At 37.7% G+C, this 25,991-nt stretch overlaps 2 protein-coding genes across 21 annotated transcripts in view; both read right to left on the bottom strand.

Annotated features, from left to right (window-relative positions):
* LOC105285932 (disintegrin and metalloproteinase domain-containing protein 11) overlaps positions 1-4,922 on the bottom strand; it is a 37,983-nt gene extending 33,061 nt beyond the window's left edge. For 8 of the 18 annotated variants that reach the window (XM_026970545.1, XM_026970549.1, XM_026970544.1 and 5 more), the window contains exon 1: positions 4,403-4,920. In XM_026970545.1, coding sequence (XP_026826346.1) covers positions 4,403-4,490 — 88 coding nt within the window. In that variant the 5' untranslated portion in view covers positions 4,491-4,920. Of the gene's footprint in view, positions 1-4,402 lie in introns of all 18 variants that reach the window. The other 10 variants (XM_026970540.1, XM_026970543.1, XM_026970554.1 and 7 more) reach the window with 3 other exon arrangements.
* A 3,792-nt stretch (positions 4,923-8,714) lies between these two features.
* Positions 8,715-25,905, bottom strand: LOC105285927. 3 transcript variants are annotated; one of them, XM_011350495.3, is made up of 5 exons: positions 25,764-25,905; positions 20,373-20,469; positions 19,416-19,589; positions 18,317-18,681; positions 8,715-17,860 (listed from the first exon to the last, which is right to left on the bottom strand). In XM_011350495.3, exons 1-5 carry the CDS (start codon positions 25,773-25,775, stop codon positions 17,000-17,002), a joined length of 1,509 nt encoding a protein of 502 aa, XP_011348797.1. In that variant the 5' UTR covers positions 25,776-25,905; the 3' UTR covers positions 8,715-16,999. The 3 variants fall into 3 exon arrangements, with proteins under 3 accessions (XP_011348797.1, XP_011348798.1, XP_011348799.1); XM_011350496.3 differs by having other exon boundaries at positions 8,715-17,857; XM_011350497.2 differs by lacking the exons at positions 20,373-20,469; positions 25,764-25,905 and adding an exon at positions 18,930-19,111 and having other exon boundaries at positions 19,416-19,558.
* Positions 25,906-25,991: the final 86 nt, after the last annotated feature.

The raw sequence follows: 25,991 nt of genomic DNA, 5'->3' as shown, positions 1-25,991 counted from the left end.
AAATGAATGGGCATATAAATCATTTATCTAGAAGATAATGTCTTCATTGTACTATCATCTATCATATTAATTTACCTAAACTTTTCACAAATTTCATTATTATTTTAAGAAAACTTTTTAAAATATCTCAATTATACAAAAAAAATAATTATTTCTTGGACTGAATTTCCAAACTCTTTAGAAAACATTTAATTCTTGATTTGTTCAATCGTATCATTGATCGACAACAAATTTTATCGTTAAATCCATTGTACGCATTACTTTGATTTTTTGGAGAACCTGTCCTATTTCGCCAAGCTGCAAAATCGGCAGCAGATTCACGTATTAAAAGCTAATAAGTCAGAACTGGCACACTGCCATTTCAATCTCGTGGGTCTTGCTCGAGGAAACTCGTCGACGAGCCGTCTTTCCGTCATACGTCCTTGATTAATTGCAGGATACAAGTTGATTGATTCCGCATACTATGAGCAAACAAAATATTCGTTTGCCTTCATTGCCTTCAACTCCTTCATCGTACATAATACCACTCGCTACATCCGTGTGATAGATTTTTAATAAAATTGTACAAATATCGATAAATTTAACGTAATAGTCCATTATTGAGAATAATTAGTTTCCGGAAATATCGGATTGATCGAAAAGTTCGTGCCAATTGTTTTAGCAAAACTTAAATGCAAAACTTTGTATTAATTCTTAATGTCGGAAAGTCCGTGCGGATTCCTTTTAGCAAACTTAATTCTTAATGCAAAGTTTTGCGTTTGGACTTTGCTACAACAGTCGACACGGATTTTCCGGTCAATCCAATATTTGAGAGTATTTAATTGATATTTTATCGAAAATTAATAGCTAATATTTTATCAGGTACTTGCAGGTATTAAATATCATTTATGATATTATTTTTATAATCCATGTATGTAATAAGCTTTCATATAAATGTAGATCTGTTGACCAGTATAAAAAAGATGATATCGCTTACAAATGACATTTTTCTATGACTGCGAATAGTTGTCATGTAATACGATTGCAACTACTTGTGAATTTTTTATAGATTTTATAGATCTCGAGATATATATAACTGTTGTTTACGAACATTTTGTACTTCTAAAAATACTGTAAAAACATAAAAATGTGTCTCCTTGCAAATGTGTGCGCGTATCGCGTTTATTAATTCCGCCAGACAATCTGATATCGATTTTTCCTTAACGAAAAATTGATTAGCCGCCATCTTGTTACGTAACTCATATAGTTTTCGTAACTTTGTAACTAAGCTGCGACTGAAAATTTTCGTTGAAATAAAGTTTACACTGGAATAAACTTAAAAATAAGATCCTGTTATCTGTTGACAACTTTTGTTTCATCATTTTTCCAATCTTGGCTAGTTTGAGGGAACCACCTAAGAAATGTTATTATTTTTCAATTGCCACCAAAATTGTTTCCGACAGTCTTATTGTCTTTCTTACTTTATTTTCTCTTGTTATATCGCCTTCCATAAAACATATCATAAAACATTAACGCTGTCATTAAAATATTTATAAGATAATTCAGGTTATAATTTTTTGAAACTAGTCTTTAAGCAGCTCATAAATATTTTATAGCTGTCATATTGAAGCAACTCGATACTTTACACGGATAAAAATATAGTTGATTCCGTTTATATCCTTATAAACGGAATCAGATACATTTATAGGTACGATGCAATTAGTTGAATCGCTCCGTAAAAAAAAAAAACGTATAACTCCAGGTGTAATGCCATCTTTGTTAGGAGTTCTATCTATGGAATTATTAAATTCTCCGAGAACAAAGCTTCATAAAATTGTCATGAGATATTTTCAGACATGCAATGACGCTTTGCTAATTTCCAGGCAATCTGATTTCGCGGAATTGCACATTCCTCTTCGAGCGCGATACAGATGGTCGTCCATTAAGAAAACGTAATACATGCGCGTGCATCGTCGTCATCGTCGTCATCATCGTCGCCGTTGGGGCGAAATCGAAGCCGCGATAAACGCGGCACATACGACGATGCATGTGCAAAACACATATTCGCGTGCGCGCGGTTTTACGCGACGATGAGCGGCAACGCATGCAAAGTGAACGAGCGAGTGCGAAGTAATTTCACGCGATAACATTATGAATAATGCAGCGGCGGGATTTGAAGCCCGACGGAAATGTACGTAACGATTACGTACGCGCATTCCGACGCCCGGCGTCGCCCTTTTCCATGTACCGCGAAAATCCGCGGCGTGCCGTACGTACGCGCTCATAAGCACCGCCGTTACGCTGATCTATATTCGCATTTCCCGCGACCGGGGCAAATACCAAAATGCGCAAATCTGCGGAATTTACGAGGAGCACCATGCGCGCTCGCGCGAGCATGGTCAGCGGGTTTGCAAATTAGCGAAATTAATAATAAAACTGCGACCGTAACGCAGATATTACAGTGGACACTCCGCATTGAGTTCTGCAGATGTTAAAGTTGGAACAGTTTTTGTGAAACATTAAAATTCTCTCTCGAGAGAGAGAGATATTCGAACAAGATATTAATAATTAATACATGAGAGTACTTTTTACGATGCGATCGTTATCTATTTTACTTGTACATTATGTTACTATTACACGCTTGCTACATGTACAGTTTTAGATATTGTACAAAGGATTGCGTGTATATCGAGAAAGGTATCGTGCACGACATGGATAAAGAATTGTCGACACATTGCAACGAATTAAGCCACAAAGGTACACATGCCTTGATAATTAATAAGAAAAAGTCTTGAAAAATAAAATGTAGCAAAAGTAATGCTACTAAAAAATTTGTGACATTGTGTTAACACTCCAAGAGGTTCACTGAAAATTTAAAGATCCAAGGAATGAAAAAATAGATATTCGAAAGTGTGAAAAATTAGAAAAAGAGCATTTAAAAATTTGAAAAATTTTTGATGCATGTATTAAAAATATTTAGATTTAAATATGTTATTCGATAATTTCAGAGTCGGAGATTGTATTCTGATAGGATGCCCAGTTTGTTAGAAATTACACACACACATAATGTTTTAGCTTTCTAATTTTGCTCTGTGCCAAAACTTGGATCGAGTAATTGTTTTAATTTCTTAGATTCTCAGTTTTTAAATTTCATATTCTTAAATTATTAAATTTTTAAATTATCACATCTTTTAATTTTTCTTTAGATCCGTCAATTCAAATTTATCATATTTTTCGTTTCTCGAAAACATTATAACTGTCGAATTATCTGGTTTACTAATTGTTTGCTTTTTCGGTTTTACACCCTAAACCAAAGATTAGATTGTTTGAACGCTAGGATTCTAAAGCCTGTAAATTCCGAATCCCTTCGCTAGATTCACCTAATCTCTAGATTAAATTAGGTTATTTGAATCCTAGATTCTCTGAATGTACCGCACGGATGCCTAAAATTCCAAGATTTCCTGACCCGCCAACACGACATCGCAGGTTCTTTGACGTTAAAAGGATCCCGAGCACTCAAAGAATCAATGATCGAAACAACGTGAAACTCGGAAAACTTCAAGTTAATTAATATTATTGACACCAAAAGAAATTGCAGGTAGCGCAAAACATATAAAGTATCTAAATTATTCACTTAACAATCCGAGCTAATTCGCTCTTTAGAACGAGACAAATACGCTGCTTGACATGATTGCACCCGGCTATCTAGATAGATGTGGTTACTCGGCGAATAATATGCCCTTACGTCAAATTACGAACCGGATCAGTACCTCCTCGCGGTACGACGATTATTCCAACAATACTACTGCAGTTTACCAGATAGCTTCTTGACAATACGGATCAATTTACTTGATATTGTATTTGCTAGCAACGTCAATATTTGCCAAATTAAATGATCCTTTCAGAGAGATTCAAATATAATTCCAATTATTCGGGCAGGATAATAATTAAAAAGAGATTTAGATCTTTCGATTGAACTTTTAGGCGCTCTAAATCCTTCTCTCTTCCTTGGATCTTGCCTCCTTAAGACTATCAAACGGGCTGGTCAAGCAAGGTGCGCGGACAGGTGCAATGCCTCCATAACGATCAGCGCCATGTACCCATTCATCCAAGCAATCATCCATGCAGACAATCATGGCTCCCAATCAGTTTGTTAAATAATTTCGACCGTTTTAAACGTCAAACAACAACCCGACTCTCGGATCACCGTCTTTCCCGAAACTGATCGAAACGAATCTAGCTCCCCGACAAGCGCGGTGAAGGATTCGGATTGATCGGATCCGAGTTCCGTTCACCGGATCGCGATTCTAGAACGATACGGGATCCATTGTGTCCGATACGATGACAGCTCGATTACTCAGCCACCAATTCATGCGGGAGACAAGAGTAAACTAAGACAGGCAGGTAAGCAGACAGGCGTTACCTCGCTTAGATGTAGTGTCGGCTAAGCTGCTAATAAATCCAGGTACGGCAATCACGAGAACAAAGAGTCCACAGTGTAGCCAGAACATGTTTATGTCTTAACAACATTGTTTAATTCCAAATTACATGACGCTCGTGAAACACTGCGACGATGGCGGCTGCTGCGATCCCAACGGGCTTTACGGGATTACTCATTACTGCGCGCATAATCACCGACATCTACCACCTCTTCGATCATCAGACACGGCACGCGGAGCCGAGCGGATCGGTGCGTAACGGGGCGGATCACGAGCCAATCCTGCCGGGAATAATGCGTGCGGTGGTGAACCGATCGCGTACCGATCCCCGCGATACGAGAGATACGCGCTCGCGCGGGCAGCGACGAAAAAAACGACAGAAAAACAGCGAGATGGACACGTCGCGGGAGCGGAGCGTAGCCGAGCAAGGCGGAGCGGATTTCTCTTATTCTGCCTCCCCGTCTCTTTCTCCTTTTTCTGTTTTTCTATGTTTTCTCTTGAGTTTCAGTCAGTCAGTCAGTCAGTCAGTCTCTCTCTTTCTCTCGATCTCGCTCTCTCTCTCTCTCTCTCTCTTTCCCTCTCTCTCTTCTCGTTTCTCTCTGTTTCTCTGTCTCTCCTTAGATCATCTCCCGGCGGCTTCCTTCGGGGTTTCCAAGCCACGGGTACCGTCGACGACCGACGACGAGGAGACCGACTACGAAGGGAGAGCACACTACTTCCCGGCGGCTTCTTCTTCTCGAACCCAAAGCGGATTGCGGCCCTACTACTCTCGCGCGCGCGCGGCCAGAAGAGAGGAAACTGCCCGGACCGAATCACGCCTCGGTTGCCATCTTCTACCTACGCCGGGAGTCTGGAGTATGAAAATATTCTGCGCTCCCTCTCTCCTGGCCATCCTCGCTGCCGCTCCCGCCGGTCCTCCTACCCATCCCTCCTTCTACCTGCTCGTTTCCAACCCCACACAGCCATCCGCGGCCCGCTCGCTCGCTCGCTCGCTCCCTCGCATGCTCGCAAGTCCGCTGTACCAGGCGCTTTCCGTCGCGCGCGCACTCGCACCCCCGTGCGGCGCGCACCGCCAGCACAGCTTGGACCACCACCTCCTCTTATCGATTCCTGCGCCATTCCGCCTCCCGTCATTCCTGTCAAATCAATAACGCGCGCGTCGGCCGCGCCGGCGGCTTTCTTGGTACCGCCGCGGGGGTAGAAACGGCATCGAGATGCGAAAATCCCTCTGGTTGAGGTAGCGCGCAGGGCGAGAGAGAGAACGAACCCTGGACCAGGTGGCGGGAGCTGCCGCGGAGCATCAACCGCTTGGTGATGGTGATCCTGCTGCTGACTGGATGCTGCAGGACAAAGACTGCCGACGTGGATGTGGGGAAGATTTCAGATGAACGGTGAATACGATGAGGAAGCAGGAGGGGTGAAAGAATCAGTGGGAAAGAGAGAGGGAGAAGAGATGGGACAAATAAGAAAGCTGGGGCAGAAATATCTGGAATCAAGTATCGATGGGATCCAAACTTGACGACGAAGGACGAGGGCTAAAGAACTTATTTCATGTCCCAATTACACGGACTCTCGTAAAAAGCCTAGTTTCTTAGATTTTGCTGATTATCAGCAACTCTGGAGAGAAAGAAAAGAGAACAGAGGAATGAGAGAGAAATGACAACCGAATGTGATAGAGTTTTTTTATCCTTTTAGATTTTAGTCTTCTAAAATTAAAAATGTGAGTCACTGATATTGTGATCAAAAATGCCGATTTAGAAGAGATTAAAGGAGCACGCAAATTCATTAACGTAAAAGCGTATTGATGATGATCAAAGAATCAGTCATAGAAACTTCATCTTCAGCTCCGATTGGTAGGAATAAAGAATGCACACTAAAGCCGCTAATTGATAGTATGAGCATTTAGCGTCAATCAAGCAAGCGAACTGTAAACGAGAGGGAGACAGGTGGGGTGAGAAGGTAGTAGCTGGCGAAGCTAGATTAGGTGACGATAATTGGCACGAAGCATAGGATATTGAAGATGGTGGATCAGGTGGAGATTGTGGGGCCAAAAGTGGAGGAATTATTAAACTGAAGTGGGGTGACGGTATGTGAGAAGCCTTTGAGATTGTTCTAAGGAAGAAATCTGAGGTCGCTGTAGCTAGCTGGAATGAAAAGAATTAAGAACCGGAACCAGAACAGGGTTTCAAAAATTTCTGGCACGTGAGACACTAGATAGGCAGCCAGTAAATAATTCAGAATCTGCGGAATCTAGAATTTAAGGCATCTAGATCCTGAGGTGGTTGCTTTGCAATGAACATGAGGGTTGGGGACTGTGCAGCGCACGAGGAATATAAACACACCTGAAAAATTTATGAGGCACAGTACAGTACTAAGAAAAGCAATAATCTAACGATTGTAAACATTAAGAGACTAGAGAGAATAGATTTGCTAAGCCAGAAAATCTATTGCACTCCTACTTATTCGGAATTTGACTGATCTAAATCTTGTTAACCTTAATTGTAATAACATATTTACTGCTTGCCATCATCCTATTATTCCTTTAGCATCCATTTTGCAAGAAAAGGTCGACTGGCGCCTTCCTGTAGAATTTGATCCAATTATTGTTGTTTGCGCAATGTTGGATTTCTCGGAGATCAGCATCAGCATCTTCCTACCTGCTGGTCAATCTTACAGCGAACTATCGCGCATCTTTGTCTTGGCCTTTCTAAATTTAGACAAGCACAACTGTTTGCACAGCTTGCGAAAACAATCTAATATCATATATAGCTGACGCAGTTGCTTCATGTCTGCGAATTTATTTAAAAATTAAAAGTCGCACGCAAAAACTGCTATAAAATAATTTCTATCATATGTTAAAAATTTTTTAAATAATTTATTATTATAAATAAATTATTAAAAATTCAAGAGTTATAAAATCAAGAGAACTGAATATTTATAAAAAATATGATTATACAGATTATAATCAAATGTTTTAGAATCTAAAAAACTTTTAAAGAATTCAATTTTTTGAGATCAGGAAAATTGTACATTTTCAAAAGCTTTTAGAATTTGTGTTAAAAAAAGGAAAAACTCTACACGTTTGTAGTTACATCACATATATCGAAATTGTTTTAAAATAAAAAATAATCGATTTCGTACATACTGGAAATGGGGAGCAAATGTCGAGGCACGTGAAAGATTCATTCACGTGTTGGTCTAAATTTAGGTCGCCACGTAGGTTGCACTGCGGGTGATTTGGCTGACGATTACTTATTTATAACAGACAGCGTGAGTAAAATAATGCAACATTTCGCGCATTTGGCATAAATGCCAAGTAACTTCTCTATTAATTGTTATGAAATATTAAAATAAAAAGATTTATTCATTAATTTTTTTTCTTATGCAACGTAGTTATGTAATATATTCTAAATATTTTATAATAGAAAAAAATAATTTGTTTCTTTGCACTTTGTTGACAGATATATTTTAGCTGTGGTATAATTTGTTGTTAGTAAAAAAGTGAAATAATTGAACTTAGTTATAAACATTCTTAATGATCTAATCATTCTTTTGAACATGCAAAGTGAGTTGATACTTTATTAAATATATCAATATTCATGCGTGCAACAAAACTAGCATTGTGCATAAATAAATTTTTAAAACAGCATGCAAACACTGAATGTAAAATAATAGTTAGTTTTTAATAACGAAAAAGAACTCAGCATCCTATTTTCTTCTCTTCTTTTTACTTTCTTGACCTATTTGTTTATTCATTTATTTATTTATTTACGTATAGTAGGTACATTTCGGCTGCATATTAATCCGTAGTCGAGAGAAACAGACTCGCGTTCGCAGTGAAACTCACTTCGCGCGCAGACTTCGCCGTTGCGTTTCCTGCGGCGAGGTAAAATGATAGAGAAAAACGCTGTTTTTTACGCCGACAGAAAACGAAATCAACGCACAGTGTGAAACTTGATCAATCCAGGTTGGCAAAGCTATTTTATCTCTTTGTTTTCTGAATTTCAGTAAACAAAGAGATAACAGTTTCAATGCTTTTAAGGCATGTAAGAGTTTAAAGTAATATGTACAAACGTATCCTGTTTTTACTAGATTCATAAAAAAGTTTTTAAGTGCAAAAATAATTGAAACTTTATGTTTCAATTGTTTGGACATCTCGTAAAACAATTATTAACTTTAAGACAAAATTCAAATTTGCAACAAAATTTCTATTACGATGTCTCTCAATAGAAAAATTTATCAAGACAACTAATTTATGCTACAATTAATTTAAAACAATAAAACTATATCTTTTTCTTTTGTTACGAAAGGTAAATCAATAAGTAAGAAAGAAATAATCTTTAATTCTTGATATCATCTTCATGTAAATTATGTTCCTAATAGATAAATCTCAAATTGATATATTTCATCTAAAATTGCACTCTTTTACGAAACAAAAAGCTGCGTGCACAAGCAGATAAAGTACTTTTGTCCTTTTTGATTGGGCGACGATTTTTCACACTGTGCGGCGGCGGCAAACATTTGGCACCGTCCATCAAGACAAACAATGTAACTTCACGTCATTGTAAAGTGGCAGTCGTGTAAAAACATCCGTCTAATCTTAAGTAACTGTATAAGCTCGACGTCAGCGCGAAACATTCCTCTTCAACAATCGAGCAGTCTTACCCGGCATTTTCCTATCCCTATCCAGACGAACAATTGCGTAACTTCGCGTCATTGTAAAGTAGCAGATGTGTAAAATCATCCGTCTAACATTAAGTAACTTTATAAGCTCGACGTCAGCGTGGAACATTCCTCTTCAACAATCGAGCAGTCTCACCCGGCATTGTTCTATCCTATCCATATGCGACGTTTCTCTACTGATCCTTTTAATAAACGCATCAATTGCGTGTGATGGGAGGATTAACATTTCCTGCGCACGATCAAGGCTTGTCGGATCCCACGAAATTTGCATACGGTAAACGTCCGTGAGGCATCCACGGAACGTGCCTACGGAGGATGAGAAATCTCACTTCCGTTCAATGAGATATCTTACTTGTAATAATACGATCCTCGATTCGCGCGCTTGTTTTTCAATGAAAATAAATCGGGCTACATCTTAAATTACAAATAGCGCGGGATCTGACCAGAGTGTCCCGGTACTTAAGAAGAAACACCGTGACACGTGCGCCCAGAAAAAATGTCTACCATTGATGATGTTCGCATGGGAAAGTTTGCACCGCCTTCTCTGTTGGTGAATTTTTTCAGATGACCGTTGACGACAGTTCGAGTGTGTAATCACTTTCGAAGTAAAATAAAATTTTGAGGAATGTGTGGGATTTAGGGAACTGTATGTAAAAACATCGGACGAAAAATCGTAGCAACCGTGAGTGAATCCGGAGGTCTGCCGATCCAATTGCGCCAGAGAATCCAGGTAAAGTAAAAGATTCAGCTGATATCTTTATTTAGTTGTTAAACTCGTGAACTCGTATGGAAACCTCGCTTTGCAGGGAAATTCACGAACAAAGTGGTGCAAAAACTCGCTCGCCGAAAAATCGCACAGGATAATGCGATTGTCGCTATCGTGCATCGAACTCATGTAATCTATATATATGACGTATGTGTATTGTGTACGTGACTTTTATACTTGGCAATTATAGATCCTCTCTCGTGGATAATCGTGGTATAGTACGGTCTTTATTATTTACATTCTTCCTGCACTCTCGTCAAACACGCACACGCACACTCTCACGCACGCGCGTATATATATATGAATTGTATATATATGTATATACATAGACACATGTGTGGTCTACGTGTGTTCTTTTGCCGTGGGTGTATGTTATATGCATTAACGTATATATACACATATTATACTCCGTAACGCGATAAAACGTTAAAAAAGTCATCATCGTCAGTACAGTAATTCTCTCTTTTTCTTTCGTCGTTAATGCTTAAAAAACCTTAATTTGCACTACTTGTATGTTTCATTTTCGACAGTGTAGGATTGCAAATCATGATTAGTTTATATTATATATAGTTTATATTATGTATAAATATATGCGTGGTGTGCGAAGAATGCGCTCGCACTTGTATTTCACGGTGAAAACATAACTTTAATAAAAAAGCTGTGACTACATTTATATATTGTAATAGTGTATTTATATTATAAATAAAATTATATTTTTAAAACCAAAATACTAAATATTATAGCACATTTATGTTGAATAAAAAGGTTAAAATCCTTTCTAGATATTCGAGAGTGCAGATCTGCAGTTCAAATAACTTAGAAAATTTGCATAACTTAATAATATCTCCAAGCATTTTATTGTCCAGGATATAAAAAAATGTGAAATTATGAGAAATATCTTAGGACCCAAGAGATCTGAGATTTTGTAATTTAATATAAAAATGTATTATTCAGCATCAGCCTCGTATCTCAAACTGTGCCATAAATAATTTTGCTTCACGTAACCGCCGGTTACGTCGTAACGTAAACGCACATTGACAAACAAATGATCAAACATGATGTAATAAAAGAATATAACACAGAACTTGTAATAAAACCGTGAAGATGTGCAAGTACTTTCTTGGTACACTGTATATGTGTATATAGGGCAACATGCCTCTCACGAGGGAAGACTCCTCCTAAGTACTTCGTCCTGGATAAATCTCACAGGAATTCCCGTCTTTTGATTTACTCCCTTGCTTCATTGTTTCGAATCTTACCTTTGTAAGTTAACGCAATTAAGTAATTAATTACTTCATTCATTTATCAATACAATCTAATCGCTACGCGGCAAGAGATACCAAATGTACTTCACGATCGGTACGAGTATTTATACAGAGTGCTCCGAAAGTTTTATGCGACGGTGAAATATAATGCAACTTCCTTATTTGAAAAAGGATTTCACTTCGGTATTATACAAGGACAGTATTACGGAATTTTATAAATTGTCGTTTAAATAAATATTTAACAAGAATCTACGTTTTTAAAAACTCTCAAGACGAAAAGATTCGAGAAGCAAAACGAAGTACCAAGTTAATTTAGAGAAAGTCAAACATTTCTATTAATTCTTAGTAGAGATTAAGAGCATTTGCTGGGGAAAGATTGTCGTCGCAAAGATAAATTATTAGCATCGAGCGCACCCCCGACGCACGTTTGGCACACGCTTTTGGAACGCTCTGTATAGTTTTTCTTTTCGCCTACATCGAGAGTATAGTGTGACTACGGTTTTCTCTTTTTAAAAGTAGTTAAAGGTTATTGTAATGCGGTCATGCAGATACACAGAGGTAATCATAATGCGAGGTTGCTTACGCTAGATCTCTCTCCCTTACGTTGATCGTCAGTTACTCGCTGCAGATCGATCGATCGATAGGTCGTGAAAATTACGTTATCACACGTGAAACGACGAAAAAGGCGCAATTATGTTAATTTCAGTCAACGAATTGCTCAAGTGGAGATAGTGTCGCAAATATTCTTATAAAATAAATCTTCTCTCCGACGTTATATAATATTATTTCATATAATCGGAAAAACATTCGAGTAGACATTCTTGTTAAATGTAAATTGCTTGATAGGAATATAAATTATATTACGGGGCATTAACAGGATCGCACGTATATGGAAAGGATATTGGAGGATCCGCGAATGTATCTCTTGTTTCAAAAAGAGCAAAAATAATCACAAAAATCTGTATTAACTGTACAATAAAACAAATCTAACAACAGCAATGATTGTTAAATACAATTTACTTTCCGTTTTGATAATTCCAGGACATTGCACTACTTGCAAAACAGGATCGTAGGAGGAGGCTATGTATAAATAAATGGCGGAGGCCATGTCCTTAATTTAGAAAGTGTACATGTGCGTATGTGTGTATGTGCGTGTGTGCGATGTGTGTATATGTATAGTATCTGCATGTACCAGAAACAACAGTTATACAACTTATAACAATTCTTTTATTCCTTTTATCATTATTAATTTATTGTTATTATTAATATTAGTATTATTTGTTGTTGTCGGTTTATTATTATTATTTATTATTATTTAAAGTGGCACTACGAGACCGGAAACCTGTAAAGGGTTTTTTTTATCTTATGAAATAGTTCTTGGGAGAAGAAACCCCTTTATTTTTTCGATTGCAAAAGCATATGCCCTTTTACAACGAAAAAAATGTATAATCGACTCAATAAATCGAATCATTCATTCCATCGTGTTTATATTTGCCCCCTTTCGCTCTCCTTATTCCCTTCTCACATTATTCTGATTATTTTAAGTTCCTTGTGACCTTTAACAATCAAAGTATCGAGATTCGATGACCCAAGGATCGAGAGTTTTAACGACGCAACGATTTAAGGAAGGAACAATCCTGGAATCCGAGAATTTTGAGAGAGAAAGAATTGCAAGAGAACAAAAGGAGATTTGGAAACTTAAAGAGCCAAGAATCTGAGAGAGAATGCGAATGTCAAGATCTTAGATCGAGGATGAGCCACGTGGTTCCGATGTTCCAAGGGATCTAGAATTCAAACGATCTAGATACCGAGGAATGCGAGAGATCCAGAAAACTGGTGATCTTACAACGGCTTTAAGACTCGTGGAATTTTTATATAATTGGAAAGGAATTCATCCCCCTCCTCCTCTGTCCTCCGACACAGGACTCACCACAGAATCTGGGCCTTTAAAATCCGAGAGATCTAAAATCGGCGGAACCTGGAATCCTCTAGATTCCGACGATTTCGGGATCTACGCGCATCACACTCGAAAGCTAAGATGATCACGAAGGAAGTACGAGATGAGATAAGACACATGGAAAACCTTAACGCCAACGGAACGACGAACTTAGCTGTTTCCTCTGTACGCGAGTGACCCTGTTTTGAGTCACTCCCAAAGTTCGCCCTCGAGCATCCCTCGAGTCGGCCATGACGAGATGACCTGTATGTATAAAGTGGATTCCCCACGACAGTTCGCTATATTATTATATAATATATGTATATATCTATATATATATGTATATATATATTTATATACGCTATCGAATATCTCCCGCGCGTCGTGTGCCATTGTCTCTTTCTCTCTTTCTTTCTCATTCACGCACGCACGCATACGCACACACTTGCTCTCTTTGTCGTTCTCTCTGCCTCTTTCTTTCTCTTTCACAATTTCGCGAGTATACTTACAATAGAAATATATTAAAATTGCAAAGTTTCACATAGAGCGTATCCTCGACACGTATCGATATATCACTTATAATCATGTAGTACATCCGCTAACGTAAATTCCAAATGATTCCGATTATGTTTAATATCGTTACACATAATCTACACGCGCGCGTATGTATGCATGTCTGTTTTTAGAGCAGCGCTCAAAACTTTCAACTGCTATCCAGCTCGTAACATCTAATTTCAATATTAATTAAGATAATTAATATTTTCTATCTAAATATATAACACATAAAAATGGAATCTCATTATTTGGATAGCATGGATGTAGGAAGAGACGTTAATCAATTTTGAAGAATGAGGAAATGAAAAAATTCATCTTTCTTCACATAAAAAGTACACATACAAAAAGCTCGTAAGATTCAGGAAATAGAGAACTTAATAACTAAAAGCTTTACATCAAGTAAAAAGAAATTCTATAACTACGTGTTACTTTTATATTTTGAAAAAGTTGAAAGCTCTGAACGATGTTGTCTGTGTGTGCAATCCGTTTTAAATGAAATGATTTTCATTCACGGATTCAGTTTAAGATATCGTAGCTGCAGTGAGCCAAAATGAATGCAATGGATATTAGATTCCGCAAAAAGTTTAGCAAAAGAATAAACATTGCGAATAAAGAAATCTAAGTACGTTTTAAAAGAATTAAAATATTTCTGTAATTTAATAAATTTTTCAAGGATTCAAGAACCTTAGAACGTGTAAGACATCAAAATATTAGAAAACTAAACGCAATCACAATGTGTATAATCTAAAAGAATGAAGTTAATAATCTAGATTACAACAAATTATGATCAAGGAATCTAATATCCAAATGATCGAAGATCAGAGAATCCGAGGATCCAAGGATCTTAGGCTACGAGAATATTATTTCACGAGACTACGAAGAATTTACGTCGGCGAGAAACAAACAGCTCCATCCCGCAACCCCATTGTTGTCGCGTCGCTTTCTCATTAGTTCTGATGTCGATTCTTGAGTCGCGGTTCATCGTCCGCGATGTTCGATGAATTAAAGGCAGCCACGCGATATTACGTTTATCCGTATTTAATATCGATAATGAGCGTTCTATGGCTATCTATGGATTGATATACACGTGTTTGCCACGCGTAATCTCTCCGCCATTCGAGATCACCGATCGTTCCTGACGTCGACGAACGATCTTGCACCTGTGAGAGATTATCTCGTCCTCGTACGCACAATCGCATTTGTTAAAAGTATAAATTAATCCGTTATTATAGAATACGCGCCTCGCGGCATTTCCTATGAAAAGCTTATAATTTATTTATTCATTTTGTAATTATAATCATCAAGAATTAGAAATTCTCTAATGTTCAACATATTTTGATAAATTCTATTTTAAAAATATCTATTTTAAAATTCAAAGAAGTTTACAATCTTAGTTTACAAATTTTTGAAAAAAAATTTTAAAAGTTAGAATCCAACGAAAATTCAAGAAGCTAATTATCTTAAAACATTATATTCGTATATAAATTAAGATTGTTCTGAGATATTATAAAATAATATTATATGAAATATGGAATATGCAAGAAATCATTCAATTAATTTGAGAATTCACAAAAAATATATCGAAATCCTGTAATAACGGATTAATCAAAGCTACACGCCTCGCAAACAAAGAAAAAAAGTTATATCATCGAGCTTAGTCGAGTCGAGTCGAATTGTTACGCATCGTATATTCACACCATTAAATTGATTCTCTTTCCTCTGCTTTTGCCTTTCCCTACTTCTCACTCCGTCTCCGTTACTTTGTCACTTTTCATTAGATAGGGCAGTGTTGTGGACGGTTACGGAATCGACGTCCGTAATCCCAAAAATGTTTCCTACAAGTATACACGCTAGTTTTTTTTTTAATAAATACATATTTCAACAACCGTCTTTAGAACTAGGTTTTTAATAAAGGTGTATCATATTACATGATTCCATTATGATGCACTCTCTCCCTCCTTCTTCCTCTCTCGTTTCTTTTCTGTTTTCTTTCTTCTTATTACGAAACACATCCGGAAGAAGTAGCGCTTTTCGGTCTATTCTCTGTCGCTTTTCGATCTTATTAAATTAGATTTCTCCCTACAACGCGGATCGTCATTTGCACATGTCACTCGCTTTTCGCTTTCTCGTAGATCTCATCTTCGATTCGAGAATTTTGTATACCCCACAAAAGAAACTGAGACTCTTTTAGTTGCGAAAGACTCGTGTGTAAAGTCATCATGAATCATAAACAAAAGAGTGTGGAACAACGCAGTGCTCACTTTTATAAGAGAATCTCATTTCAATTTTATAAATTCGAGGAATATAATATGCACATATTACAAAAATAAAATTAAATCATAATTACACTAAATATCTTAATTACCTATTCTAAATTCATTTCAAATAATATAATTTATCTATCTATTTTGTCAAAAAATATTGTACAATCATAGAATAAAGAAACTTTAAAAACTACTGGAACATCCTGAATCGAAAATAAAAATAATTCTGACAATCCTAGAATTTGAAAGATTTTAGGAAACTTCTAGAGAATTGTAAGCAAATTCTAAACGTATAAGATCTTAAGAAGAATTGAAGACATTATAGGATAACATTAAAAATTCTTATAAAGTTTCTACATTTCTAAAAGATTCTTATGGAATCCTAACAAGGGACTAGAAATCTTAGAAAATTCTAGGAAAGTATTGTGGGAGAGAAATTCTAGAAAAGTAGATGTCAAGTTCTAAGTTCATCAAACTTTAGGCAATTTTTACACAATTATGTATTATCCAAATACTGAGAGCATCTGCGTTAATTCCGTAGAATTTTCAACTTAACACGCAATTGTTCGGAAAGTTTGTTTCAAATTTCTGTGTGCCCGCAAAGGAAACCTCGCAGGCCTTCCTAAGTGCAATCATTTCGGCAAAAATTAAGTGGAAAGTTTGAGAACCAGAAGATCCACTTCGCCATGTGATGCTGTATTGCTTCTAGCGTGACTTCACAGCTTCGCAGATCCTGAATGAGATGTTGTATGGAGATGCCTGCGTTACTTCAATAAAATTGCTCTTTGAGTAAAATATTGCGTCCTGAACTTACATAGAAGATTTGATACGAACTTTCCGAACAACCTAATACTAAGAAATTCCAATTTCTCAGAGAATCCTATCTTGAAGAATCCCAGAAAAGGATTCACGAAGATTTTAAGAAGATTCCAAGCGATGAATTCTCAGAAAAAAAATCACAGAAAATTCAGGAATCAAAAAATCCTCGAATTCGAAAAGGAGTCCGCGCGCGATGTCTCTTTTCCTTATTTCCGTTTACAACGTGTCCTAAGTTAGTAATAACCAAGGATAAGTGTATAACCTATCTATCTATCTAATAAAACAGCATCATATTAAAGTCTATCCTCTTCTTCCTCCTCGTTATCCTCATTATTCTCCTCGGACTCCTCTTTGTAGCCGGGATGCTCCGAGATCGCGTAGTAATTCCCATTGTAGATTACTCCGAGCTCCCGTAGAACATCGCCCCGAATGATCGCCTTGATCGTCCAATTGTAGCACTCCTCGCTCTCGCTTTCGCGATCCAGCCGCTCGACGTCGAGGATTTTGGAGCTGAGCCGCTCCAGTATGATGCCGATGTCCTTGATGCTAAGATGATGCTTCTGGTCGACCGTCAGCTGGTCAATCAGCAGCAAAAACTTCTCCGAAGTCACGATCTCATCCTCCATTATCGTGTTCTCCGTTTCAGATTCGGAGCTGTCGTGCTCCTGATGATGGTGATGGTGATTATGATGCAAATGGAAGCCGACTGCGCCGGCAAGACGCGAGCTTGACTCTTCGTCGGCGGTGTCGCGAAAACGCACGTGACCTTTGCTAAGGCCGGGTCGCTTGGTGCCGTCCGACAGGGAAGATGGTGGCTGCGGCGACGGTGTCTGCGTCTGCGTCTGCTGTTGCTGCTGCGGATGCGGATGATGCGGATGGTACTGCGCGTGCTGCGCGTCCTGGATCGGCGACGTTGCTACCGATTTATGCACGGCGATCCTGCGACCTTCCTCGTGCAGAGCGCAGCAGTGGAAGTCGCACTCGCCAGCGGGACCACCGTCGGCACCATTCACTGGACTGCCATTCCGCGCAACCGGCTGGTGGATGTGATTGGAGCACTCAGGTGTGTGGATGTGGATGGTCGTGCTGTCGAACGAATTCGTGCCCTGCTTCACCAAACGACCTGGCATGGCATGCGACTGCACTGGCTGCTGCTATTCAGAAAGACGAGTTTGTAGCGTGACAATGATTCGTTTTATTATCGTATAAAGTCAAGAGTCGCTTCAAATATTTGATAATGTAATGTACAACAATAACTCATCTTATCTTTTTAATCATTCAAGAATATTACGGCACACTGTGCACTTTAATAAAGATCATATTGATCTTTTCATTTATCGACTGCTTGGTAGAATTTAAAAAATTGCAACTAGCAAAGGACTTTAAAATAAATTATAATCCAGGTTGAAAGATTCAACATAGCAATGATCCAACTCATTCTATTAAAAGAAAGAAATTTTCTATCAAAATTTCAGAATCTTAAAGAAATAAATTAGATCACATATTGATTTTTCTCAATTATACTACGAAAATGAAAAAAAATCAAAAGCGGTTGGACCAGAATATGAAACACGCGCTTTTTAAGAATAACAAGTCTGAATTATAAATACCATATCGTCATGATTTATCACAGTGATTCGCGGGCTGGTATACCGCGTCGGGGCAATCTCGCCAGGCAAATGCGTCGCTTTGCCGTCATAGCCCAGCTTGTCCAGACTAGTCTGGATCACTAGGGACGGCCGTTGAGCGCCGCTCAGATCAACTTTCTTAGTCGGCGAGTACTTGGAAGTCTGGGCATCTTGGCCCGGCTTCGCTTGCTGCTGCTGCACCTGCGACGACGATGACGAGCGCTGGTCCCAGTGCAGCACCACTGTGACTCGGCCTTTATTGTCCATGATTTTCCACGATGGCGTCTCATCGTGCAACTCCAGCGCGTGGATCGTCTCACAGACTATTTTCGGGATCGCCGAAATTGCTGGGAATACAAAAGAGAAAACAAATTGTTACTGACAAATATGAGAGGCAGAATTGTGGGTAGTGTTCGGTGCTGCAAAACGTGATAGTCAGTGCCGGTGATCCATCGCAAGAGTGCGAGATCGGTATCTTATAGGGAGCCAAAGAACTTACGAATCCAAAAATCTAAAGAGGCTTCAGGTGGTAAAGATTGTAAAAGTATTCAAAACATCTATAAAGAAGAGAGCTTAAGAATGGAAGAAGACCTACTTGGTTGATCGTTTAAAGGCTTGTGTGTGTGTAAGGATTCAGTTTGTTCCACGTGTAATTCAGTTTGATCAATTTTATCAGTTGCCACGAGGTTTGTTTCCTCGACCAAGTTGCCGATTTCCATCAACCAAAGTTGATCGTTGTAATATCCCCTTTACATAGCAGCGCGTATGACTCTAAAGCTATATATTCGAGGGTTCAAAAATCTAGAAAGTCGAGAGACATTTCAGAGTAGAAAATAGCTACTTGGTTGATCGTACAAAGATCTACGTAAGAACGCGATTTTGTAAAGCAATCCGATGTGAAAATTTCAGTACTCAAACGATAAATAATTCTGACAACCTAATTTCTGGAACTCTTCTGGCCTTTTTATTCCTTTCAAACCCTGTGCCTTCGAATTCTCGATCGTCCATATCGCTTCAAGGTTCCTCAACCAAGTTGCTGATTTCCCCTAAAATCGATCGTTGGAGTGTCCCTTTTACCTACCAGCGCGTATGATATCGACGCCAGTGGGAAGCCAGCGTTCACCATGCCGTAGCAGGAGCAGGATCGTGTTGTTGCCTAGTGTCTTGAAGTACTCGCCGTCCTCGACCTGCGTGCCGTCCGACTCCAAAACTAGCGAGACATTCTCGTTTTGTGGCACGCCCAGCTTTTCCTTACCTAAAAGCAAGGGTTGGGCGGAGGGTTGGGCGTGTTTGGCGTTGTGATAACGCTTCTGCATCAGCATGTGGGCGTGCGCATATGCGTGTACATGTGCGTTACCTATCGGTGTCTGTGGTGTCGGTAAGCGCGTGCATGTACGTATGCCACGTGTCGCTTGTACTGTGTAATCGCGTGAATGGCGTAGTTGCGAATAATGGTGGTGTGTCCTCGAACGAACGAACGACGCTTTGTCTCCGCGAAATGTTGCGAGAAATGTATGCTACGAGAGCGACACTTTCAAAGGAACTTTGCAGATAATGCAATTCCGCGCGCGCGATACGCCGCGCGGAAATATTTCCGACCGGAAATATTTCTTCGCCAGCCGACCGGACAGGTGGAAAGAGTGTTCTAAAAGGACGATGCACGCAGGAGTTATCCTGAGCGCAACGCGCGTCGATTTCTCGACACAAGGAGTGAATCTGATATCTTGAACGCTTTCTTTGTTCTTTAGAATTAGATTGAACCATTTTTCTGAAACTATTTTCTTCAAAGTATGTTCTACGCTAAAAATGGCATATCTTATGACTAATAATTCAATATTTTGAGTATCATGAAAATAGAAAAGTATATTATATGTGACGTATTGTTGCTTCTTTGCAATATTAAGAAATAGAAAGAAAATTAAATTAGTATCCCAGAAATATTTGTTCCAAGCTAAGTGTGATTTTAAAGAATTTTAACAAAACGATTTTATTTTTGTCTATAATATTAATGCTTTTTTTAAATTTATATATTTCTTACCTCGGACAATTAATTCTTCAAAATTGCTAACGACCAGTCCCTTTCTCACATTACGCCAACTGTCCCATATCTTAAAAGGTCTCTTGGTCCGTAACTCCTGCGCAAAAATCAGATTAATAGAATACATGATTAATTATTTTTTTAAATAATGTTAATATTAAAATATAACAAAAGATAAAAAATAATTTTATAATTGAATATGGAATAAAAATTTATGAAGCACAGGATGAAAATTATTTATGCGTCAAAAGAGACCGTTATGGTAGAAAAGGTGTAACATCTGGTATCGATTATTTTTAATATAATATAATAATGAACAAATGTCGATGTGTGCTGGACTTTAATGCATATTAAGGTTAAAAATGGTTGACATTTGCATTTTATTATTGACCTTAAATGTTCTCCGGAAGCTCATGCAAGCTTGTAGGCATTTACAGCGCTTTGTAAAAATAAAGATAATGAACCTTAGAAAAAGGGTAAAACACTATAAGCTTTAACACTATTTCAAATATGCGAGTTATTGTATAGTCATAATCTCAGAAAATTTGTACAATCACGTACATCACAATCACATAGTCTGTAAAATTTACTCGTTTTCTCGAAATTTATATGTGTAAATAATAAACTATCTACTAAATAAATTTTTACTATGCATTTTGTAGAAAATAAATAAAGATACTTTGCAAATAAGCAATGACATAAATTAAAAATAATTTGCGGCAAGAAAAGGCGTATGAAGGCTAAAGAGGTGACCCCGGGAAATGCTTGTCGCCCAGATATTAAGTAGAGTAAATAATTTTACAGCATGCTTGGTACACATAATGTAGACCATGTAGAAAGGCTGATAAAGTCTTCATATGGAACTTTCAAATATTTTACTCTGTCATGAACAAAATTAATGTGGCATTCTTTAGTGTCAAAAATGATGTCGCAAAACTAAACAGACGGAAAAAAGCGAAAGAAAAACAGAACGCAAATATTTTCGATAATTTACACATTCACACATTCATACATTACTTTTAAAAAAGAAGATTAAGAATGAGATTCAATTAACACTGCACTGTACATGTAACTATAGATTTTTCATATAATATTGCACCAAAGTATAGCTGATTTATATATTCTATTATTATGTAATTTATAATTTATTCATGCAAATCTTATATACATTTAAATACAAATTTATTTATTAAATAACATGCAGGACATACAGGACCAAAATCAAATTGTCCGAAGTCCACTAACATACGATTACGACGCATGACAGTAAATAAATAAAATACTAATCAAATAAGGTAAAAATGTTAATATAAAATAAAAATGATGACAGAATAATTTAGAGAGATTAAGCATTTGTAAAGTCTCTCGCACTTATTTACAGAATTATCGCACTTTAATAGAACTATTGCATTCTGGAATTCGATATCTTAAAGATTGCAGACTAAAATTATCTTCCTAAATTCCATGCACAAATCTAAGAGAAATTTAAAGATGTAATTTCTTTTTTAATTCTAAAATCTAGAAATTTAAATATTCAAATATTCCCGAGTCGTTCACACAATGCACTTTTACATTTATAATAGATGTGTACATATATAAAATAGTATATAGAGCTGATTTATATCATTTACGCAAATTATGAACCGGTCACATTGAGCAATGTTAAAAATGTGTATTAAGTCGCAAAACACTTACTGCGCCGATTTGCACAAATTTTTCCACAAAATTCCCATCCAAAATTTTTACGGTTATTATCAGAGACTAATTATCTCGATAGTTTATTTTAATTTATTTGATTGATTTTAAAAGTAATTTTAGTCCATATAATTTGTTTCTTTTTTTGCGAGTATTCACCGAATTCGTTTTGTTCACTTTATCATATTTTGCACCGTGGGTAAACCTGCACTCTTCGATCGGTGAGATTGCATCCCGACGTCGCTAGCGATCTCAGAATAATGCGAGCCGAAGGGGTGCATTATGTTTGGGGTTGTCCCTAGTCTTCAACGGGGTGGCGCTAAAAGTATGCAGAGCGCGTGCGCAGTTTATGCTCGAAAGCACTGACCTGGTTCAATCGGTCTTAACTTGTAATATCGCTTATTTATTCTGTGCAGTGTGTCGATTTTACTAGTCATTCATCACCCATATTAATATATTATTACGAAATTTATTATGCATTTATTACTAAATTAAGTGCGTATGCCGTAACAAGATGCAACTCGATGTAATCGAGTTTAAAAAGGAATTTTATTTATTTATTAATTTATTTCCACTTTACGCGATGAATTGTTTCATTTATCTCTGTATTATTCCCAGAATTTTATTATCTTACTGTACTCCGGAACGGGAGACCGAAAATTGAAATGTGCAGGAATCTGAAACACGAGGTTCCGAAAGCTCATGCTTTTACATATAATGATCCGATATTTAAAAAGCTAAAATATTTACAAATTTTTTACTACGAGTCGATTAATCTAAGAATCGATGGACTCTCTCGAAACTATGCTATTGGGTAGTAACATGTATTCGTTACTAAAAACTCTAAACGAACGGGACGAATACATGTTACAATCCAATACATACATAAGTTTAACACGATTGTGATTAGAGAATAAACAAATCGAAAAAACATAAAAGAATTTGACAAACATCTACGAATTCAGGGTTGAGGGATCAAAGCATCCAACATCTAAGAAATTCAGAGACTTAAAATCCAAAGAGCTAAAATTGAATGTTTATCTGAGCAATGCAAGGATCAGCCCCTCCCGGGCAACAACCCTTAGATGCACTCGTGAACTCGTCGTGGATGGAACTTAGTAAACAACATCGCAACGTGCTAACGAGCAAATAGGGAACCGCCTGCAGCTACAGCGGCCTGTGCAACGTGGATGTACCCAGGTGCATCTCTTAACGAAGTATCGTCGAGAACCACCGACTTTTCCGCAAATTTTTGATTTACTAAAACTCAATCATGCTCAAAAGACTCCACAGCCATGAGATCTAACGAAAAGTTCTGAAATCGTAAAATTTAAAATAATTGACAAGACACAGAAAGCGCTGAAAGAATATTTAACAGCATCTCTTCTTTACTTTTTCTTTTCCATATACATGATTCCATATTTCCACTGCATGAAAATGGTTTTAGATGTACATTTATATTAAATATGTATTTTCAAGAAATTTATGTATAAGTTCGATTTCTCTTTTAATTTATTTATGTAAAAAATTATATTGTATTATATAAAATTATATAGACAATACATAGAATTAGATTTCTGCTAGACTTCACTTTTTCCGATGAATTTTTCTTTTATTGTATATCCAATTAATTTACAATTAATCTAGATTTTTTTCTTAGCTTGTATACAATTTATTTCAATATTTATTCCATTTAGGTTTATCTGTTTTACAAATTGAGCGAAATGTTAACAGCAAATATGGAAGAATGTTTTTCGAATATTCTAAATGATCTGATATGAAGCTGCAGACATGCGAATGGACTTCTACGAGGAAACAAAAGATGTACAGCAGAATCCTGCAAAACATGGCAAACGATAATAAGGACGATGAAAGAATCTGCGAACGTACAGAATGATGGAAGAATTTTGCGAGTATGCAAAATAGCGACGAGCGAACATACAATGAAGTAAAGAGGCGTTCTACGAGTTAGGAAAGCATTCCAGCGACAAAAGAGTAACATTCTCGCGACTCTGCTTTGTGTATAATTTTCAATATAAACAAGTCGAAAGAGAGTATTTGCAAAAAGCGTATTGAATTTCACATTTACGTCCTATGGGCTCCGTTAAGGCGACTCTGGCAATTCAACTCAAGATGATACGAGGATTTTAGGGTCCAGCGAATCGGTGAAGCAGAATCTACGAGCAAGTGATGGGATGGATTGTGAAAAGACGAAGGAGGCAATGAGAGGGCGAGTCTATATGAGCGGGGAAAGTGTGGGAAAGATTCCTGCCAATATGAAAAACAGACGTTACAATACGAAGAACAGAAAAAAAGGCTCTGCGAACATGCAAAATGATAAAAAAAAAGAAACTTTTATCAAGAAACAAAGCGATAAATACATTTTTCAAATGGAAAAATTAGAAAATTATTACAGAAGATTCTGTGCACAAAGAATTCCATTAATGCCAAAGCCGTAGAACATTTTGTCAATGAATAAAACATTGACAAATGAAACATGAAGCAAAATAGCGATACAAACTTCTAATCATTCTTATAAAGAGTATAATAAGAAATAATAAGAATTATTAATTTATTATTAATAGTTAGCAAAGAGGAATTGTAACAAAAGGAATTTTTAAAAGAAAACTAACTTTGCTAACAACAAACGATAAAAACCTAGTAGAAATGATTGTTGAGGAAATATTATTATAAACTCGAAGAAAACGGTTATTAACGAGAAATTTCTTAACTATTCCAGAACCAAATCTCTATTTATCAAGAGGTGTTCGAATACATCTCTTCTCTATTTATTATTCCCTTTAGAAGTCGCGGGTGGATGGTGATAAACGACTGGAATCATAACTCAGAACATGTCCACAAACTAGGACGACACCAGCGAGTACCTCTCTCTTCTCTCTCTTTCTCCACAACTATATGCATCCATATTACAAATGAAGAAAAAGTGTGTCTATCGTAATAGACGTTAGATCAAGGGAATTAAGAATGCCAGGGATTATCAGAGAAACATCATTCTTAAAGAATATCGTTAGCTAATCTCCGAAAGAGGAATTTTCTGTACACGCGTGAAATAATCCAAAAGAATCAATAAAATCAATTTAAGAAGGAATAAATACAGGAGTTACAATCAAACTTAATCTCTTCACAATATTCTGAATAGATAAGACAAAAGAAGGAGACATTGACACCGCACGAGATAACCGAGAAGAACGAACGGAAGAGCTTGTATAAAAAATGGAGCATTCGTGCGAATGCCTTTTCATGGAGAAACGCGCATCCATCGAGAAGAGAGTGAGAGAGTGAGAGAGAGACAGACAGAGAGAGAGGAGAGAGAAAGAGGGGGAAAAGGAGAAAGGAAGAGAAAGAGAGAGAGAGAGAAAACGGGCCGAAGGGCTTGTCCCTTCGGTTGTTCGGCCTTGCCGAGAGGGTGATGCACTCCGGGGGGTGCAAGCCGAGGACCGACTGTCGGGCGGCACGAGGTCACGTGAAAATAGGTCACTGAGAGGCATCCTCTCCGCGGAGGAAAAGATCTCCACGATGGGACGAGACGACGATGATATATCGCGATGAGACGGAACAGGCAGAAAAGAATACGGGAATCAAACGTCTCCGGCGCGGGGTTGGACCGACGAGGGTGGATGTTGCATGCGCGCGAGATGAAGAGGAAGGTGAGCTGCTGCGGAAGGATATGCGTACCTCTCTTGCCATTACGTCATAGCCCTGCAGGTAAGGAACCGTCCCAGCAGCAAGCACGCGGCTTTATTCCGAAGGAACGATCACCAAGGTGACGAGGAAGGAGGCTGCACGTTGCATCATATATCGGAAGATGCTGCTCTCTGGTCGCGCTGCTGTCCGCCCAGCCTGTTCGCGCGTACACCCTCTCGCAAGGTGTCTCTCTCTTCTCTCTCTCTCTCTCTCCTTCTC

The sequence above is a fragment of the Ooceraea biroi genome, chromosome 6 (genome assembly GCF_003672135.1).
Source record: "Ooceraea biroi isolate clonal line C1 chromosome 6, Obir_v5.4, whole genome shotgun sequence".
NCBI classification, from domain to species: domain Eukaryota; kingdom Metazoa; phylum Arthropoda; class Insecta; order Hymenoptera; family Formicidae; genus Ooceraea; species Ooceraea biroi.
The sequence above is the reverse complement of the archived record's forward strand: the minus strand, read 5'-3'. Positions and strand labels throughout refer to the sequence as shown.